At 52.5% G+C, this 19,825-nt stretch overlaps 3 protein-coding genes across 3 annotated transcripts; 1 reads left to right on the forward strand and 2 right to left on the reverse strand.

Annotated features, from left to right (window-relative positions):
• The first annotated feature begins 174 nt into the window (after window positions 1-174).
• Window positions 175-14,224, forward strand: EV422DRAFT_162086 (dynein heavy chain and region D6 of dynein motor-domain-containing protein). The gene is made up of 7 exons (XM_053064999.1): window positions 175-1,158; window positions 1,225-3,983; window positions 4,046-5,348; window positions 5,411-6,715; window positions 6,774-13,283; window positions 13,354-13,812; window positions 13,890-14,224. The coding sequence occupies exons 1-7, from the start codon at window positions 247-249 to the stop codon at window positions 14,109-14,111; spliced, it is 13,470 nt and encodes a 4,489-aa protein (XP_052923635.1). The 5' UTR covers window positions 175-246; the 3' UTR covers window positions 14,112-14,224.
• Window positions 14,213-16,931, reverse strand: EV422DRAFT_536505 (uncharacterized protein). Its single transcript, XM_053070835.1, has one exon. It carries the CDS (start codon window positions 16,497-16,499, stop codon window positions 14,337-14,339), a length of 2,163 nt encoding a protein of 720 aa, XP_052923636.1. The 5' UTR covers window positions 16,500-16,931; the 3' UTR covers window positions 14,213-14,336.
• Window positions 16,932-18,297: 1,366 nt separating this feature from the next.
• EV422DRAFT_507873 (uncharacterized protein) lies at window positions 18,298-19,599 on the reverse strand (the record flags this gene model as incomplete). Its single annotated transcript, XM_053068689.1, has 3 exons — window positions 18,298-18,804; window positions 18,882-19,520; window positions 19,549-19,599. The coding sequence occupies 3 exons, from the start codon at window positions 19,597-19,599 to the stop codon at window positions 18,298-18,300; spliced, it is 1,197 nt and encodes a 398-aa protein (XP_052923637.1).
• Between the last annotated feature and the right edge of the window lie 226 nt (window positions 19,600-19,825).

A 19,825-nucleotide genomic window follows, 5' to 3' on the forward strand; every position in this document is an offset into this window, starting at 1 on the left:
CACATTGGGTGAATGGGCATGCGCATTGCGCATTACCTTGCCGGTTTCGCTATCCTGTCATACATGTACGTATGTTTTCCAAGTCGCGACACGTCACTGACGCGAAGTTTGGTAATCGCGTCGGCTGCACTGGACATGCATTCTGAATTTGAACCCCGTCCATAAGGGTCGGATGTGCAAACTTACGAGGTAGAAAGCAACAGCCTTCGATCAACAGTTACTCGAGGCAGGAAAAAATCTGCAAGCATGCTCAACGCGGAGAGCATCTTGCCAGATCCTCCTGGTCAGCAGGGGGGCCTCGCAAACAGCGCCGCCCGACCCTCACCAATGGTACCGAGGTCTTCTGATACCAGCGGAACCGGCCTACCAAACGTTATACCCGCCAAGCGGAAATCGATTCCATACGTCCCTGGTGGACCCGAAGAGGAACACGCTCTACAGCGCGCTAGCGCACTGAAAGGGCGTCTATATACCGTCGTCAAGAAGGGCGAAGTCCCCCGCTTCGATGTCAAGCGTGTCGATCCAAAACGGGGTGGGGCAGCAGCAGCAGCAGCACATCGCTTCGGCTCCGGGGCGAGGTTGGAGCCGATAGAAGCGCATGAGATTGGACGATCTGATGGGGCGGGTGCACGTTTAGGAGGGAAAACTACAGATGCATCGCGACTGCGAGCGAGACAGGCGCAGGTTATCCCGGCCAGTTCGGCCCGGTCTCATTCAGCGAGGCGGATGCTTGATAGGGCAAGACAAATTGTTGGAATGGAGGAGATGACTCCGGCGCAGGCCAACCAGGCTGTCGAACTCGGAAAGCCTGCACTTAACGTGATTCCACCCATCGCTGGTGATGTTGACCGGGAAGATGACTCCAAACGTTTGAGGGTGTCAGGAGTTGCGGATGATGGCTCTGATCGGGAACTAGTCTCCCGGCAGCGGTCCGGGACCGTGGCAATTGAAGACGAGACGCAGAAACGACATGCGAAAGAGCTATTTGCATACATCAAACATCTCGAGAATCATCCGCAGGGCAAGGAATTCCAATATATGAACCCAATAAAGACGTCGGTGAAACGGGGTCAACCGACGTTTAATCCATATAATCTGCAACTAGTAGAATATGCCGACACGGATAAGACGGAGGGATACTATACCATAAGTGCAGCGGTAAGCCCATACTTTTGCCTGGCTTATCGTTCGTCCATTCTTGTTAGCTGATGCATATTCCACTAGGGGGTGACTCATTTCGATGTTCATGGGCACGGCGACTTTACGCCTCTTGCGCAATGGAAACGCGAATACGATCTTTTCCACTCTCTCCTTCGCATTCCATTTTTCGGACACTACCGACTGTGGAAATGCTTCTCCCAATGGCGCAAAACGGTTTTGCAAACCAAAATCGCGCAGATTCGTCGGAGATTGGCAAAGAACTTGTTTGTTGTGCATCCAATCTTGCGCACGGCACTACTCAAGATTCGCGCTTGCTGCGTTGATATCGTCCTGACGAAGAGGCTGGTCAAGATCGAGCCAGATAGAAGCTATGAGCTTCTGGACTTCGTGCGCGAGCAGAAGGACTGGATTGATCAAATTAGTGGTGGCACACTGAAGGAATGGGAAGATCAAATCCGGAAGCTGGTGGAGGACGCCGGAGTGGCTTGTTTGAAGGAGAAGGGTTTCGATGTACAGATCGATCAAGAAGAAGGCGAGGAGGAAGAGAGCATGGAGGTTACGGAGCAAGCAGTGCCGGACGTAGACGCTCCTGTCTTGGCTATAGTCAAGAAGGCTGAGGGAGAAGTCGCCGAGCCGCGAAAGCTGACTTACACGGAACAAGCAGCGCGGCGAACAGAATGCCGCAGACTGCAACGCTTTGTCAAATTGGCAGATTACATGATCGTGACAACCTTGCATCTGCTCACACTGGAAAGCGTGCGTGATCTGCTTCGCTTTGTTTTCAAGGGCTGCGTTGATGCCGACGTCGAGGTAGATGGCGCTGGGGGCGGAACCATTACCATCAGCGATCCCGCCATGCTTGGCGAGAGTGATGGCATGCTGCTTTTGCAAGAAGAGGCAGACAACAAGAACAAGCGCACGTTAGAGCGGACGGCATCATCCAACGGAGTTGACATGGTTGGCCTGGGTGCCGGAGGAGTCGTGCAAGTGGGCGGAGCTGTCGTCGGTGAGAACATCGGAACCGGCGAGATCGGCGAGGCGGGCTTTGAAGGATTCTTCAATATCCTCAGCAAAATCGTCCGGCAAAGCATCCCGGCAACAGAGCTCATCGAGGTGATTGAGGAGACCGGCCCAACAAACACGGGTGGTGACATGATGGACATTGACCTCCCGGAGCGTCCATCTCTCGGAGAGACAGCAGCCAGATCCGCGCAAGTGGCTGATAAGACTGGTAAAGATGCTGGAAAGCACAGTCAAACGGACAGTGGCGCAAAATACCATCCGCTGTTCAGAAATGAGCTCCTATTGCAGCTCGCCACTGCCACCCGCAACTTGTATTTCGCCCCGTCGCTCCCGGATTTCTTGACGGCGGTCGACATTTTGTTCAAATCTTACCTGGGCATCATTGACAAAGTGGACCTCCTTACAAACACCATCGAATATCTGGATCCAGCCAATGTTGCTGGAGGAGCCTACTCATCTGTGCGCGGTCTCGAAGAGGGCGAGTACGGGGAGGGACCACAGATTACCGCCATAGTCAGTGATGGCGCTTACTTTCGGGAACTCTGCGGTAGGATTCGAGGCGTCCTCGTCGGAGTTTTCGCCAATGCATCAGAATGGATGCAGACATGGGAAGAAGTTCGAAATATGTGGGTGGAGAATGAAGGGTTCGATACTCTCTCATCGTTGGAGGCAGCTGCGGGACCGGTCGCCATACTCTTTGCAACAGCTGGCGAAGCCACACATGCGGAAGAAGGCGGGATTGCCAATATTCTGCTGAAGCGCTATGCGGAAAGGGAAATCCCTGCGGAAACCGCTCCTGAGACCCAAACGGAAAGCAAGCCCGAAGTGAAAACGGAAGGCGCATCAGAAACCGCTGAGGCCGGAGAAGGTGGAGCAGAAGCTAAAGAGCCGACCATTCTTGAGCTCGGCTCGACTATCCTTACCAAAGCCGATGGAACCACCTACTCGCCAGTGGTGGAATTCTTCGAACATCATCTAGCCAAATTCGCACTTCAACGCCAGAAAACTGCTGCCATTCCAATCACGTCAACAATCAATAACTTGATGGTCGACACGACAAAGCTGAAAAGCATACTGGTCCCCAGTCCCGAACGGTGCTTCTCGGAGGTAGCTAGCTTTCTTCCTGGCTTGTCCAGAGACAAGAACGAGCTGCTTCTGAACGAAGTTCAAGTATGGGTCCGAACGCTCAATACCCAGCCTGCGAACGTAGAGGGCTTCGTCGAGTACCTTGGATGGTTGGAGAAAGTCAAGGGATCGATGCCATTAGTCGAACAGCTGTATGATGAAGTCTCAAGGCTGTACAAGTTGATGGAGCAATACAAGATCAGCATCCAACCGACGGACCTTGCCATGTACCAGACCCTTGGCCCAACCCTCCGTCAGTTGAAAGAGGTTGTAGACATGGCTTCCGACACCAAGGATGAGAACATCTCCAGGTTCTCTGTCGAGCTCGACAAATCTCTGAATGACTTGATGGCGGAAGTATCCGAGGTTCGGAACCGCGCACAGGACCCAATGGTTCTCAACGCCGGGGCCAAGAGTGATATGGTAATCAAGTTCCTCGAAGAACTGCGGGAGCAACTGAGTAACGTGGACGCGACGAAAGCGCGGTACGAGCAATGGGGCTTGCTCTTCAAGAGTGGAGGGAGCCTGTCAGCTGTTCCTAAGGGCGTGGCCGAAGGAAAGCAGCCAGCGCCCGGGCTACCTACTAAGGGCGGGGATCTGGAGGAAACAAAGGCTGAGGTCAACATGAAGCGAACCCTGTGGATGAGCTTGAAAGATTGGGACACAATCACCAAGTAAGTATCTAAAGCATTTTTGCAGCAAAGAAGACAGTGTTGCTCATCAACACATCACACAGGCGCTGGCGCGAGGGTGCATTCGAGTCTCTGAACACCGAGGAGATGAATGCTGATATTCAGGCATATGTGAAGATCGTGTACAACCTTGACAAAGGGTTACCTCCAAATGAGGTTGTCCCCCGATTGAAAGCAATGGTCGATGAATACCGAGGTCTTTATGCCACCATTGTAGATCTCCGAAATCCGGCTCTGAAGGCGCGGCATTGGGAAAAAATTCAAGATGCCCTCGGCAAAGTGCTTGTCCGAGACGAGACGTTCACCTTGGAGAAGCTGATGGAGCTGCGCGTCTTCGACTTCAAGGATGAAATCAGCAACGTTTCTAGCCAAGCCGGTTCCGAGGCGGCCCTCGAGGAAATGTTGGGCAAAGTTGTGAAAACTTGGAACGAGGTGGAATTTGTCGTTGCAGCGTATCGCGACGCTAAGGATGTGTTCATTCTGGGATCGGTTGAAGACGTTCAAACACTCCTGGAAGACAGTCAAGTCACCATTGCCACCATCAAGAGTTCACGCTTCATCGGGCCCATCCGAGCGGAAGTGGAGCGTTGGGACAAACAGCTCAGTCTTTTTACTGAAACCTTGGATGCTTGGCTGACGTGTCAGCGGAACTGGCTCTACTTGGAGAGCATCTTTTCTGCTCCAGACATCCAGCGTCAGCTGCCAGATGAGGCGAGAATGTTCTCTCAGGTCGACCGCAGTTGGAAGGACACGATGCGTAAGGTTCATCGCAACCCGAACGCGATGAAATCAGGCACAACACCAGGATTGCTGGAGACCATGCAACAGAACAACGTATTGCTTGACCAGATTCAGAAATGCTTGGAAGATTATCTCGAGAGCAAGCGCCTTCTATTCCCTCGTTTCTACTTCCTATCCAATGAGGAACTCCTCGAAATCCTTTCGCAGACGCGTAACCCGCAAGCAGTTCAACCGCATCTCAGCAAATGTTTCGATGCGATCAAGTCTCTCGAATTTTCGTCTACTGATCCTAAGAGCATTGATATAAATGCCATGAACAGTCCGGAAGGAGAAAAAGTTGCATTCCTGAAGACCATCAAAGCGCGCGGAAACGTGGAAGCCTGGCTCGGCAACGTGGAAGAGGGAATGGTGGCTGTCCTGAGGAGGCTAGTCAAGCAAGCGCTCGCCGAGTTCGAAGATGGAAAACGGTCTGATTGGGTGAGAGAGCATGTTGGCCAAGTGGTGCTCACGGGAAATCAAATCCTTTGGACCCGGGATGTCTCCGAATGTCTGAAAACGGCCAACGCGGTAAAGGCGCTCCAAGCTTTCAAGGATAAGTGCATCAAGGTAGGTTCAACAATTGGCTAGTAAAATTGCTCCGACTCCCAATCTCAGCCGTTCTTCTGTAGAACTTGTCTGGCGTTGCCGCACTCGTGCGTGGAGAATTGACCAAAATCCAACGAGGCATTTTGGGTGCTCTCATCACGATGGATGTTCATAATCGTGACATCGTTCAGGGTTTGATCGACGCAGGCGTAACAGGGATGGGGGATTTCGAATGGACAAAACAGCAGAGATACTACTGGGACGTAGATAACGACACTTGCCTCGTGAAGATGTCCACTTCTACGTTCATCTATGGATACGAGTATCTTGGCTGCTCGCCGCGGCTCGTCATTACACCTCTCACGGATCGCTGCTATCTGACATTGACCGGTGCTATGCAACTGAACCTTGGTGGCTCCCCACTTGGTCCGGCCGGGACGGGGAAGACTGAAACTGTCAAGGATTTGGCCAAAGCTCTAGCTCGGCAATGTGTTGTGTATAACTGCTCGGACGGCATGGACTACAAGATGATGGGCAAAATGTTTGCGGGACTTGCACAATCAGGAGCCTGGTGCTGTTTCGACGAGTTCAATCGGATTGACATTGAGGTCTTGTCCGTCATCGCACAACAGCTTCTGACCATCAAGAACGCAAAGGACATGAAGGCCACGCGGTTTATGTTTGAAAGCAGGGAGATCCGGCTGATTGACACATGCACTGCATTCATCACGATGAATCCTGGATATGCGGGAAGACAGGAGCTCCCGGACAATCTCAAGGCACTTTTCCGGCCCATTGCCATGATGATCCCAGATTACGGCCTCATCGCGGAGATCATGCTGTTCTCCGAAGGGTTCGAGAACGCGAAAGTGCTGGCTGGAAAGGTAGTCAATCTGTACAAATTATGTTCCGAGCAGCTATCTCAACAGGATCACTACGACTTTGGAATGAGAGCCGTAAAGTCGGTCCTCACAATGGCCGGCGCACTAAAGCGAAATAACCCGGAGCTCAGCGAAGAGGGCGTCCTCATCCGCGCTCTGAGAGATTCGAACTTGCCCAAGTTCTTGGCGGAGGACATTGGACTTTTCCGGGGTATTCTTTCGGACTTGTTCCCTGGAATCATCATTGTAGAGCAAGATTATGGAGCTTTGGTAGCCACAATCAAGGAAGTCATTATCGAGCGCAAGATGGAAGTGGTCGATAGTTTTGTCACCCGTATTTGCCAACTTTACGAAACGAACAAAATCAGGCACGGTGTTATGTTGGTCGGCCCGACAGGAGGTGGCAAAACTGCCTGCTATGAGATCTTGCAGGAAGCCTGCAACAGATTAAAGGAGCGCGCTGTGGCGGAGTTCCAAGCTATCAAGACTTGGGTCCTCAATCCAAAGGTACTTTCACTGTTGTGTTATGTTCCAAACGCTATAGCGGCTAACTTGGGTCTACCAGTGCATATCCATGACGGAGCTCTACGGTGAATTCAATCTTGCCACGATGGAATGGAAGGACGGGCTTATCGGTTACATATTCCGACAGCAAGTCCAAGACAACAGCTTAGACGAGAAGTGGACTGTGTGCGATGGACCGGTTGATGCTCTTTGGATCGAGAACATGAACACCGTTCTAGATGATAATAAGCTTCTCACGCTGATCAATGGCGAGCGCATCAAAATGAACAACACGATGCACATGCTGTTCGAAGTCGCCGACCTCGCAGTTGCGTCACCTGCGACAGTCAGTCGATGCGGAATGGTCTACATGGATCCCACCAATCTTGGGTGGCGCTCTTACATTCGGAAGTGGATGGCCCAGTTGCCTGCAAATGTCAGCGAAGACCTCAAAAATATGTTCTGGGGCTTCTTTGACGTGTATGTCGATCCTGGTCTTCGCTTCATTCGCAAGCAATGTCAGGAGTACATCAAGTCTGTTGATCTGAATCTCGTGCAAAGCCTTAGCAAGCTCTTGCTTACCTTCATCGTTCGCAAGGAGGTGGATCTGACAAGGTCAATAGCCGATGTCAGAGCCTTGTTCTCCAACCTCTTCGTCTTTTGCTACGTCTGGGCACTGGGAGGCAACTTGGCCGACGGCTTCCATGACACATTTGACACTTTTGTTCGCGATCTCATCGACGCAAACCCAATTCCAGATGTACAGCTGCCTTCGGCAAACAACATGTTCTGCTACTACGTAGATTTGAAGACGAAGTCTTTCGCCTTATGGGATGATCTGGTGCCGGCCTTCAAGTACACACAAGACGTTCCTTTCTTTCAAATGACAGTTCCTACAAGCGACACGGTGAAGTACGAGTACTTCCTGGAAGCGTTGCTGATGAACGGATTTCCAACCATGTTTACGGGAAACACGGGTGTGGGAAAATCGATTATCGTCCAAAGTCTCTTGAACCGTTGCTGCAAGACTTATGGCTGGGTACCGGTCGCGCTCAACTTCTCTGCACAAACGAATAGTGCGCAAACGCAGCAAATCATGGAGCTCAAGCTCGAAAAGAAGCGGAAGAACATCATGGGGGCCCCCACCGGGTTCAACAAGATCATTCTCTTCGTCGACGATCTCAATATGCCGAAGTTGGATACTTATGGATCTCAGCCTCCGATCGAGCTTCTTCGGCAATACCTTGACTTCCACGGCTTTTACGACCGGGAGAAACTCACATGGAAGGCCGTGGAAGATATTGAGATAGTAGCCGCTTGCGCACCGCCTGGAGGAGGACGTAACAATGTGACACCGCGCCTTTTGCGCCACTTCAACCTCTTCAACATTCCGGCACCCAGTGAGCTAACGCTGGGCAAGATTTTCCGTGCAATCGTGGAAGGCTTCTTGCGAAATGGTTTTGTGCCAGAAGTAAAAGGCGTGGGCGATGCCATCGTCAACTCTTCTATCGAGATCTACCACAGGATGTGCGCTGAGCTGTTGCCCACACCTGCAAAATCGCACTACACGTTTAACTTGAGAGATCTATCGAGGGTAGTGCAAGGTGTCCTGCAAGCCCGGCCACAGGTGGTGCAAAACAAGCTTGACATCGTAAAAGTCTTCTGCCACGAAGCCTCTCGCGTGTTCCATGATCGTTTGATTGACGAATCGGACAGGTCGTATTTCAATAAGCTTCTTTCGGAGCTGGTTGAGAAGAACTTCGGAGTCGCTATTCCGAAGGAGACGCTTACCCAGAAGCCGATCTTGTTCGGTGACTTTGGAAAGCGAGGCGTACCTCCAGAGGATAGGCTGTACGTCGAGATGGCGGATATGAAGGTCATGAACACTCTCCTAGAGGAATATCTGGAGGAATACAATGTCACAAACAACAAGGACGTGCGCCTCATCTTCTTCATGGATGCGAAGCAGCACATCACCAGAATCAACCGCATCATTCGCCAGCCGCGCGGAAATGCCCTATTAGTTGGTGTCGGCGGAACGGGCAAGCAATCCTTAACCCGGCTTGCATGCCACATTTCAGATTACCAGTGCATACAAATCGAGTTGACTAGAACGTATGGTCAGACCGAATGGCGCGAGGACATCAAGAGACTATATCGATTGGCGGGCCAGGATGGGAAGAATACGGTATTCCTGTTGTCCGACACGCAAATCAAAACGGAGACCTTCCTCGAGGATATCAATAACATCCTCAACTCCGGGGAAGTGCCAAACTTGTTCGAATTTGATGAGAGGGAGAAGATTCTGGGCGAATTGAGGTCGGTCTGTAGGGAAAAGGGTCTACCAGAAGATCGCGACAGTGTGTATCAGTTCTTCATCAACCGTGTTCGGGACAACCTCCACATTGTCTTTGCGACGAGTCCTGTCGGTGATACATTCAGGACTCGATGCAGGATGTTCCCGTCGCTGGTGAACTGCTGTACGATTGATTGGTTCGATGAATGGCCGCGGGAAGCTTTGCTGTCCGTGTCTCGTCGGTTCTTGGAGTTCGTAGACCTCGGGTCAAATGCGATGAAGGAAAAGATTGCAGAAATGTGTGTGGACATTCACGAGTCCGTCGGACTGCTAGCGCAGAAGTTCTGGGACGAACTGCGTCGTCGGTACTACACCACGCCGACGTCGTACCTCGAGCTCATCAACCTCTACACGGCCATGTTGCAAGAGAAGCGAAAGGAGCTGGGCTCCTCCCGTGATCGACTTCGCAATGGTCTGAACAAGTTACTGGAGACAAACGAGCTGGTGGCAAATATGCAGGTGGAGCTCGAGCAATTGGGGCCGGAACTGAAGCAGAGGGCACAGGACACTGAGGTGCTGATGGTGAAGATCGGAAAGGATCAGGAAACCGCTGATGGCGTCCGAAAAGTCGTTTCTGAAGAAGAGACAGTGGTCCGAGCAAAAGCCAATGAGACTGAAGCAATCGCAGCTGAAGCGCAAAGGGACCTCGATGAAGCTCTCCCGGCATTGAACGCCGCCTACAAGGCTTTGGATGCCTTGGATAAGAAAGATATTGCAGAGTTGAAGGTGTTTACCAAACCTCCAGATGCAGTGCTCATGGTGATGGAAGCCATTTGTACCCTATTCAAGACTAAGGCGGATTGGGACGGTTCAAAAAAGCTTCTTGGAGATCCTCAATTCATGAAGAAGATGGCTGAGTTCGACAAAGACAACATCGAGCCAGCTGTTTCGAAAAAGCTGAAGAAGTACATCGAGAATCCGAACTTCAATCCAGACGCTGTAGAGAAAGTTTCAAAAGCATGTAAAAGCATGTGTATGTGGGTCATCGCGATGGATCTCTATTCGCGAGTGAACCGAGAAGTCGCGCCAAAGCGGAAGCGCCTGGAGGAGGCTGCTGTAGCCTTGGAATCAACGCGGGCCAAGTTGGCTGAGAAGGCGGCGGCGTTGGCAGAAGTGGAAAATCAGCTTGCCAAGCTCAAGGCTCAGTACGAGGACTCCATCGCCAGCAAGCGTGAGCTCGTCGAAAAGATGGAAGAAACAACGCGACGTTTGGCGCGTGCCGGGAAGCTCACCACAGCTCTGGCTGATGAACAAGTACGATGGGCGGAGTCCGTCGAGAAGTTGAATCAGCAAATAGAGGATCTCGTTGGAAACATCTTCCTGAGTGCAGCCTGTGTGGCGTACTTCGGCGCCTTTACATCGACGTTCCGCGCTGAACTAGTAGCGGGATGGATTAAAAGATGTCAAGAAATCGGCATCCCCGTTTCCGAAAACTTCAATCTATTCGACAATCTGGCGGATCCTGCCGTCGTCAGAGATTGGAATATCCAAGGGCTGCCAGCTGATCCGCTTTCCACGGAGAACGGCATCTTGGTGACGAGGGGACGACGATGGCCTCTTATGATCGATCCGCAGGGTCAAGCTAACAGATGGATCAAAGCAATGGAAGGCAACGAGCTGAAGATTGTGAAGCTTAGCGATCCAAAGTTTTTGAGATCGTTGGAAAATGCAGTCAGGACAGGTCAGCCTGTTCTCATGGAAGATGTCGGCGAACAGCTCGATCCATCACTCGAGCCACTGCTCTTGAAGCAGACGGTGAGACAGGGAGGTCGACTTCTGATCAAGCTTGGAGACTCCTTCGTGGAGTATGACCGCAATTTCAAGCTCTACATCACGACCAAGCTCGCCAACCCACATTACTTACCGGAAGTCTGTATCAAAGTCACAATCATCAACTTCACGGTCACGAAGGTTGGATTGGAAGGACAGCTCTTAGCAGATGTCGTGCGCTTGGAACGTCCTGAGTTGGAAGAGCAGCGGAACACATTGATCGTCAACATTGCAGCTGACAGGAAGGCGTTGAAAGACATTGAGGAGCGCATCCTGAAGTTGCTTTTCAATTCTCAAGGCAACATTCTGGATGACGAGGAGCTGATCAACACCCTGAACCAATCCAAGGTCACCTCTGCTGCTATCAAGGAGCGTGTGGCGCAGGCCGAAGTCACTGAGAAGGAAATTAACATCGCTCGTGAGAAGTACCGACCAGTAGCTATCCGAGGCTCGGTTCTTTATTTCGTGATTGCGGATCTTGCTGGGATCGATTCGATGTATCAGTTTTCCCTTAAGTACTTCAAGAACTTGTTTTCCACATGTATCCAGCACTCCGAGAAAGCCAACGACCTTCAAAAGCGGATCGAGATTCTATGCAAGACCACAACCTATAGCACGTTCGCGAACGTCTCCAGGGGCTTGTTCGAACAGCACAAAATGGCATATTCGTTCATGATCTGCGTTCAAATCCTTCGGGAAAGCAAAGCCATTCTCGACTACGAGTGGAACTTCCTGCTTCGCGGCGGAGGTGGAATGCTAGGTTCAGACCTGCCTTCAAAACCCAATGTCAGATGGCTCTCGAACGGGATGTGGGAGAATCTGTGCGATCTAGCGCGAACGATTCCCGAATTTGGCTACGCCATCGAACATCTGCAGATGTACACCATGGAGTGGGAGGCCATCGTCGAATCTGACAATCCTTATAGCATGCCAATACCGGGAGGGGCCGAGAACCAATTGACCGATTTCCAGCGATTGCTTTTGATCAAAGTGCTTCGTGAAGAGAAGGTTGTGCCTGCTTGCGTCGAATTCGTCAAGAAGAATCTTGGACAGGAGTTCATCGACATACCACCGCTCGACCTGGCGGTCGCCTACAAGGACATCGACAACCGCACACCCTTCATCTTCATTCTCTCGACGGGCTCAGATCCCGTGTCCGCGTTGATGAAGTTCGCGGCGTCCAAGGAATTGAACATGCAAGATCGCCTCCACATGATCTCTCTAGGACAAGGCCAAGGACCGATTGCCGAGCAGCTGTTGCGGCGGGCAATGGCATGCGGAGACTGGGTGTTCTTGCAAAACTGTCACTTGGCAGCGTCGTGGATGAGCCGTCTGGAGACAATCGTGAAGGAGTTCTCGCAGCCAGATGCAGAAATCCACGAAAACTTCCGCATCTTCCTATCGTCAATGCCTTCGAAGGTGTTCCCCATCGCGGTACTGCAAGACGGTGTGAAGGTGACCAACGAGCCACCCAAAGGCCTAAAAGCGAACGTGGCACGAAGCTTCGCTGACATCTCCCGCGACCTGTTCGATGAACATCCCCCCCAAGGACCACGGTTCCGCAAACTTCTGTTCGGTGTCTGCTTCTTCAATGCCGTGATTCAAGAGCGTAAAAAGTTCGGACCGCTGGGATGGAATATCTTGTACGACTGGAGTAACTCGGACCTCGAAGTTTCCATCACCATCCTGAAAAACATGCTTCAGGAGTCCAAGACGATACCATGGGATGCGCTATCTTACCTCACCGGCGAAATCACCTTCGGAGGCCGTGTGACGGACGACTGGGATCGACGGACCTTGCGCTCAATTCTCGCGCGGTTCTATACACCTCAGATTCTGGATGACTCGTATAAGTTCTCGCCTTCCGGCATCTACCATGCCCCGCCCGACGGCGATCTGGCCAGCTATCGCGCGTACATCGACAGGCTTCCCTTCTCGGAGGAACCTTCAGTGTTTGGCATGCACGAGAACGCCGACATCAGCTACCAAATACAAGAGACTCGGCGGTTATTGCGATCTATTCTGGAAGTCCAGCCAAGGCTAGTTACTGCGGGCGGTGGCAAGTCCAGTGAGGAGATCGTCACAGGAATGGCAACGGCCATCTTGAACGACTGGCCGGCCCCTCTCATCTTGGAAATCCCAATAGAGGGTGAGAAGCGGCCGAAATCCGCTCGCTTCGCCGGGGGAGCACCTCCATCCGAGTCCGGCGGCTCCACGATAGACGACAGTAGCCCCAACCCCGTCCTTCTGGAGCTGTTCAAGAAGGACGAATCGGGTCGCATGCTGAACTCGTTGAGCACCGTTCTCTCGCAAGAGGCGGTGCGATTCAACAAACTCAACAACATCGTCCGCAACTCGTTGCAGAACCTTGTGAAGGCTGTGAAAGGTCTCGTCGTTATGAGCTCGGAGCTGGAGCTGGTTTTCAAGAGTTTGCTCAACAACGAGGTACGAGTCTGCCTGATCTATTCCCATGCATTTAAGAGCCCATCCACTCACGCATCTCACATTCATCCAGGTCCCACATGCTTGGTCCGCCCACGCCTACCCCTCCCTCAAGCCGCTCGGCGCCTGGGTCAAAGACTTCCACAAACGCATGGCCTTCATCAAGGATTGGGCCGACAACGGCCAACCCACCGCCTTCTGGCTCCCCGGCTTCTTCTTCCCACAGGGATTCCTCACAGGAGTCCTGCAGAACCACGCGCGCAAATACAATATCCCCATCGACACGCTCACGTTCTCGTATAAAGTCCTGGATTATGATGAGGGCGACCCGCGAGCGTACGGCGGGGGCCAGCCTGCGAGTGGGAGTGATCCGTCGAGGGTTGGGACGGCGGCGTCGGATACTAGCCGCCCGATTACGGCCGCGCAATCGAGTCAGGATGGGGTGCTGGTTCATGGGTTGTTTATGGAGGGTGCTCGATGGGATCGGGAGAAACGGTTGTTGCAGGATTCGTTTCCTATGGAGATGTATTCGGTATGTTTCTGATGTCCTTTTCCTCTACACATCAAATGTTGAGTCTAAAACTGACCACCGCTCTCTTCCGCTAACAGACAATGCCTCTCATCCGCTTCATCCCCGTTCCCACCTCGCAAGCCCAAGGCGGCTCCGGCATCTTCGTCTGCCCGCTCTACAAGACCTCCGCCCGAGCCGGCACACTCTCCACTACCGGCCATTCGACGAACTTTGTCGTGCCGTTAAACATCCCGTCGGATCGGCCGGCTGATTATTGGATTTCCAAAGGTGTCGCGCTGCTTTGCCAGCTTAACGAATAAGGGGCAGGAGCATGGATCGCTAGGAGAGGGATGTATGTAATCTGCGTGTATATAAGAATTGTATTCTTCATAACAATATGAGAGAGATCGTTACGCCGAATTGTGTGCTATCCTGCGATCAACGCCGTTTTCTTGACAATGGACTAGGCAAAATGGGGGGGCTATTATACAAGTTATCTACAAGCTTGAAAATCGCAAGATGTCTGTTTTGCCAAGGGATTCTATCTACTTTTTCTTAAACTCCAAGCTAACCTTCCTCCACACCCTCTTCACAATGGACCCCTTCCTCTTCGCCGGTTCGGCTTTGGCCGGGGATCCTGCTTCGGGAATGTTTTCGACGGAGGGCTTGTACTTGATGCCGCTGTTGCTGGAATGCCCTGCTTGTTTTTCTATTTCGGCTTCTATGGCATCAGCTACGATTCCAGTGAGGCTGCCTTTGCGGCCGATGGGGGTGGCGACGTCCGATCCTGCGGGTGTCGCCTGGGGAGTTGCTCCGTTTGTTTGTGCTGGCGGCGGGGCAGCGGGTGTTGCGGGAGTCGATGTTACGGGAGTGGCCACGCTGGAACCGTCCGGGGCGAGTTCCGTCGACTCCTGAACGGGTACGGAAGGCTTGGTCGGTTCCGGCGTTGTTGGAGTAGCAGGCTCGTCAACAGGCTGTTTTGCGGCTTTGTCGTCTGTCTGCACAGGTTTACCCCTATTTGGAGGCGTAGAAGGAGGTGTAACCTCTAAGCCGTCCTTAACAGCCGGTATCGAGGTTTCTGATGCGGCATCCTTCTTCGTCGTTGTGGCAGGAGCATCGACATCGACAGCCTTGCTGGAATCATTCAAAAGCGAAGGGCTGGACGATGTCGTCGGTTCCACTCTGGGTTGCGGTCTTGGCCGATTACGTCTTCCGGAGGCAATCAAAGTCACAGTATCATCCAAAGCCACTTTGACCCCGTTTGTAGTGCCATCAAGGGCGAAACGCGGAGACGCATTGTTCACCTTTGGGCTTGGCGATTCTGACGATTGCTCGGATGCGGCGGCGTCGTTGGGCATCGGGCGGAGGTTGTAAAGCGCGGCGCTAGCTTTCGCTGCCGCGTTTTCTGGTGCCGCACGGGTCAGTGGCGTCGTGTGCCTATGTATTGGATCAGGGACGTCCTCAACTTCGTCTTTGGGAGACGAGAGGCTTTCCAACTCTGCGCCGTCGCGTTCTTCGTCAGCCGTAGGGTCCTTAAGTGGCACGGTCGAAGCATCACCGTCGCCCAAATCTTCGTTGCTATTGCTGTCGTCGGTAGGATCCTCGAACTCGTCTTCTGTGTCTTCCTCGGTGTCCTCATCTTCGGATAGTGATGCTCTCCTTCCATTTACGGGCGGCGTACTACCCACCGACCGTCCTGCGAGTCGCCTCGTGGCGCGAACAACAGCCAGAATGTCTTCGGGAGAAAACGAGAAGTTTGCCGCGGTGCTTGAACCCTCGCCCTTAGCCTTCATCTGTACGTCCTGTTTGGCAAGCTCCTTCAGCCACTCTGCCTCTTTCCATTCCAAAGCATTTCCATCCTCGTAATCGAATCCCCACTGAGCAGCGCTTTCGCGGATGACTTCTCGTTTGAGGACAAGCTCATCCCATCGGACGGATTTCGGTGGCGATGAGGTACCAGCCTCCTGAGTCGGTAAGGAGCCAACTTTCTGCAGTGTCTCGGTGAGGGTGGTGACCAGCGTGCGTACTTGCTCTCCTGCGGCCCAGAGTGCTGCCTGCAGAGACGATCGTTCCTGCTGCCATAATGTCTCACGACTAGCTAATGCGCCGATCATGACTTTTGCAGCGTCCAGTGCGTCCGATTTGTTGACGTCTCGTGGCGACCCAGTCGATTCGCCACTTCGGACGGTGACCTGCCCATTGGAACTCCCACTGGCGTCTCCCTCCTGCCCCACAGGCGACGCGCCGCTAGACGTGTCAGCCAAGAAAGGCACGTCGCCTCCATGTCTTCGTAACAGGAGGCGGAACGAGTCCCAATCTCGAAGATCAGACAGAAATGCGGGAAGCACGTTGGGATTGCGGACGAGCTTTTCCGCCAAAGGGTCTACGAGATCCGCCTCCACGACTTTGGTTTCGGTGGCAGATATTTCCGATGTTTCAGGGGAATCGGCCGTCGTCTGCCAAGACGAATCCCCGTTTCCGTCAGCTAACACAGTGTTTGCAAACTGCTTAAAGCGGAGACCATCAGGCGCACTCTCCTCCCAAAAAGCTCGCAGGACTCGGAGGGCATCTCTCGTCCGTCGTTGCGCCTCTGCGATAGACCCTGCGTCCTCTCCTATCGACCACTCCACTCGACGGTCGCCGTCATAGCCAGGAAGTGATCCGGCACGCTGAGCGGTAATGTTTATGCGGAGGTACGTAAGAGGCATCGCTAGTTCCTGCTCTCACACTCAACACTCGGTGGGAGCTCCAGGTAACGGTGCCGACAGAAAGGCTACCTGACGAAAAGGCTGACTGACGCGAGGGACGTAACAGACTGTTCGCTTGTTCGCAACGTAGCAAAACAACACCTGAAAACCAAAGGTGGCTTGCCGTCTCCGAGTGTTCACAAACGTCCTAGCACCTACAAATTCGGCGCGGAGTAGCTTCAAAGTACTGGTGACTTCGACCGGCGGCGATATGAGACGAGCCCTTGACAAGGAATGCCGCGGACTGCTTGGTTCTGGAGGAGTTGGAGGCGAGGACTGGTCCAGAACTCGGAATGGTGGGTGTGTGTGAACCTGAGGTTCCTTGCTTTTTCCCCAGACGGGAAAGAAAGTGCAGTACTTTTGGGCAAATCCCGTGTCCAACATGGAGTGAGGCCGAACCTTTTCCTCAGAGGTGGGAAGTTCAAGTTTACTGTACGTAATAAATGGAATTATTATTAGCCGCCAATTGGAGGCATCGCCCCCGCGCCCGCCCCCCTTTGCTCAAGTCAGTGTCACAAGCCTGTGATGCTCCCATGTGAAACCGTCGCTACTATGAGTCACCCACGGTAACTTATAGCGTTTGGGGAATTCATTTTCGACGGCGACACTCTTTTTCGCACGTGGACAGGATATGGCATTGATGACTCCAGCCAAGTATACTTAGCAGATATAGCCCGCATCCAAGGGAAATTTGCGAGAAATCGCTCCGAGGGACGCGTCGAGGCCTAAAAATCGGCCCGAGGCTTGGACTATTTGCAAGGCCAAGACAAGGCCCCAAGGATCGATTTGAGCGATTTCCCGAGAGGACAAGGGTTATATCGTATTTATCGCACACACCGTACAACAAATATTCTGCTTAAGATTTATAGTTGACACAGTTGATAACAGTCATGTGGCCAACCTTTGCATTGGCCAGGAAACTACCAAAGCTACAGGCTACATGGGCTGCATCTGATTCTACTCCGTCAGGAAGTTTGGATGCTTCATCAGCATCATCCGCATTGGCTGATTTGGGCCTGGCAGGAATCTTGACCTTCAACCGCTTGATAGGAGACTTGGCGGGATGCGCCATGGTGCTGGCTTTCGTCTCGGTAGCCGTCCAGGAATTGATGGTTTGCGTGCCAACAATGATGGGCAGCTCATTCTCCTTTCTTTTGGCACTTGTTGGATCGAGCACTTTAGCGACAGCAAGGCGATGAGTTTCCTTCATTCGAGAGTACGAGGCAAGGCCTGCGGCGCTGCGGTGTCCTGAAGTTTTCTGGGTGATATCCTGATGGACCCCAGCTTCAAGAAGTGCCGTAATTGCTGTGGCGCGGCCAGAGTGCGGGACAAGCTTTCGGTGGTTGCAATCGATTCCAGCCTGAATGAACGCTTCTTTCAACCACTTTGAGATGGTATTTTTGCCAACGGGGGCATCGATGTACCATTTGCCGGATGCCAAGAGGTTTTTGGCTGAGTTTGCACGGACAAAGAATCGTGAAGTGTTCAGTCCAGAATGCTTCTCAAGGTATTTCCGAATGTCGGCAGAGGGTCCTGATTGCCCAACGGTGAGCGGAGTGACATCGACTCTAGCAACGAGGCCTTTAGCACGGCGGTGAGGTAGGCAGGGATATATAGATGTATTATGGGTAAAGAAGAAAAGAGAAAGCCGGCGCAGTCGCGCGCGAATATGTACAAGTAGAAAAATCCAACAACAAGTCATGTGACCAAGGGATATAAACTAGCTACTGGGTTAGGGTTACCGCGTTACCGCAGGGAGCTAGGGTTGCGGGAATATGACTCGGCTCCCCACCACACCACAGCGGCCGCCCTGGTGATTCGTTTCGACGGTCATGGTTCTCTCAAAATAGTACTCCCCAGCAGCCATCATCTTCAGCTTCAGATCTGGAACCTCCATGTGGCTTGCCTCTCCTCTGCGCTCAACGAGGAAGACTGACAGGTAGAGGTAAACGCGGTGGAGAAGGCCTTCCGGCGTGTCCACCGAGCAGAAGGCTGAACCCAGCATAGTGCGAAATTCTTCAAGGCTGAGGTCAGAGGCTGCGTTGGTCCCACCATTGCCCATCTTCTGTAAGTTGGCCATCCTCACGTTGAGAATAGTACGTGCACCACGGAACTCAGTGTCAGACTGAATATTGACAACCCGGTTGTTTTCCTCCCCTTTGAGTTTGAGATAGCGGCCAAGACTACCAAAGCCAGTATCCAAGCTGGAGTCACGAAACTCTTCCCCATTGTCCATTTTGACCTGAATGATGAAGGCCTCCAAGTCCTAGATGGTTTGCGTGAAGTAGGTATCAGCTTTGAGGTCAAACAAATGGACCGTGCGGAAGCAGTGTGGGTTCTCACCTTGTTCAATTGAGCAACGTTGACAGTGCCATCTTCATAGGTCAAGTGGCACTCTTCCTTGTACTGGTTCCATTTTTTGACCCACGTCTTTGTAGAGCGGACGGTGTTTGGGTTGTTGTCTGCCTCCTTAATCCTCTGTATCTCCTCCTCGGACAACGGTGGAAATCTCGGCGCAAGATTCCCAGGAATCAGCTTCCTCTTCAAAGGCAAAGTGATGGCAATGGTATCGTCAGGGCCTGGTTTGCAAGGCACGGCACTGGGCTTATGGTCCTGGTCCTCAGCCTCCTTCGACATTCTCTGAGTGTAGTCCCACTCTTCCTGAAGCCGGTCAAAGGAATTGCGGCGGCCTCTATTGTAGACTTCAGGCTCTGGCTCTTCCTGGCCTGCGGGGAACTGTGAGAGGGCCTCCTCTGCCTCCATTGGAGTGAGGATAGGGTAGTGATCATCACCCATGTCAGACAGCATGTCGGAGGTTGGGGTGCTGATTGCAATGCTGATCTCAAGATCTGGGACGTAAGTTGGCAAGGCCGGGGTGACGACGGGAGACGTGGGTGTACCTTGGCTGTCGCGAGTGCCAAAATCCAGGCTGCCCCTCAAGCGATTGGCTTTGGTAATGTTCTTGAATTGAATTGCCCAGTCCTGTGTTTTCAAAAACAGATGTACATACAACCACGTACTGCTGGTCCTGGAATAGCACTGGTGTGCTATTCCAGCGCATAGGTGCGTCGCAAAGTTGGTGCTATTTGACTTTCGAATAGCCCTGGTCTCCAATAGCACCGGTGTGCGATAACATGTGCGCTTGTACATAACTGAGTTTTGATGAGTGCAGGCTTGTCAATATACAGTACAGCGATGAATGCATTGCCATAAAAAATGCAACTTGCTCAACGGATAGTGTTGGGCATTCGGCGCTGAACAACAGTTCCAACGGTACTCGGATGCAC

This window comes from Fimicolochytrium jonesii, assembly GCF_025526975.1.
Source record: "Fimicolochytrium jonesii strain JEL569 chromosome Unknown EV422scaffold_20, whole genome shotgun sequence".
Classification (NCBI taxonomy): domain Eukaryota; kingdom Fungi; phylum Chytridiomycota; class Chytridiomycetes; order Spizellomycetales; family Powellomycetaceae; genus Fimicolochytrium; species Fimicolochytrium jonesii.

What these genes read in the sequence shown, in the direction of transcription:
- EV422DRAFT_162086 (XM_053064999.1), top strand. Translation starts at nt 247, where the DNA reads ATGCTCAACGCGGAGAGCATCTTGCCAGATCCTCCTGGTCAGCAGGGG. An exon ending in ACTATACCATAAGTGCAGCG is followed by an intron (nt 1,159 to 1,224) that starts GTAAGCCCATAC and finishes ATATTCCACTAG; the next exon opens with GGGGTGACTCATTTCGATGT. An exon ending in TTCCTATGGAGATGTATTCG is followed by an intron (nt 13,813 to 13,889) that starts GTATGTTTCTGA and finishes TTCCGCTAACAG; the next exon opens with ACAATGCCTCTCATCCGCTT.
- EV422DRAFT_536505 (XM_053070835.1), bottom strand. Translation starts at nt 16,499, where the DNA reads ATGCCTCTTACGTACCTCCGCATAAACATTACCGCTCAGCGTGCCGGA.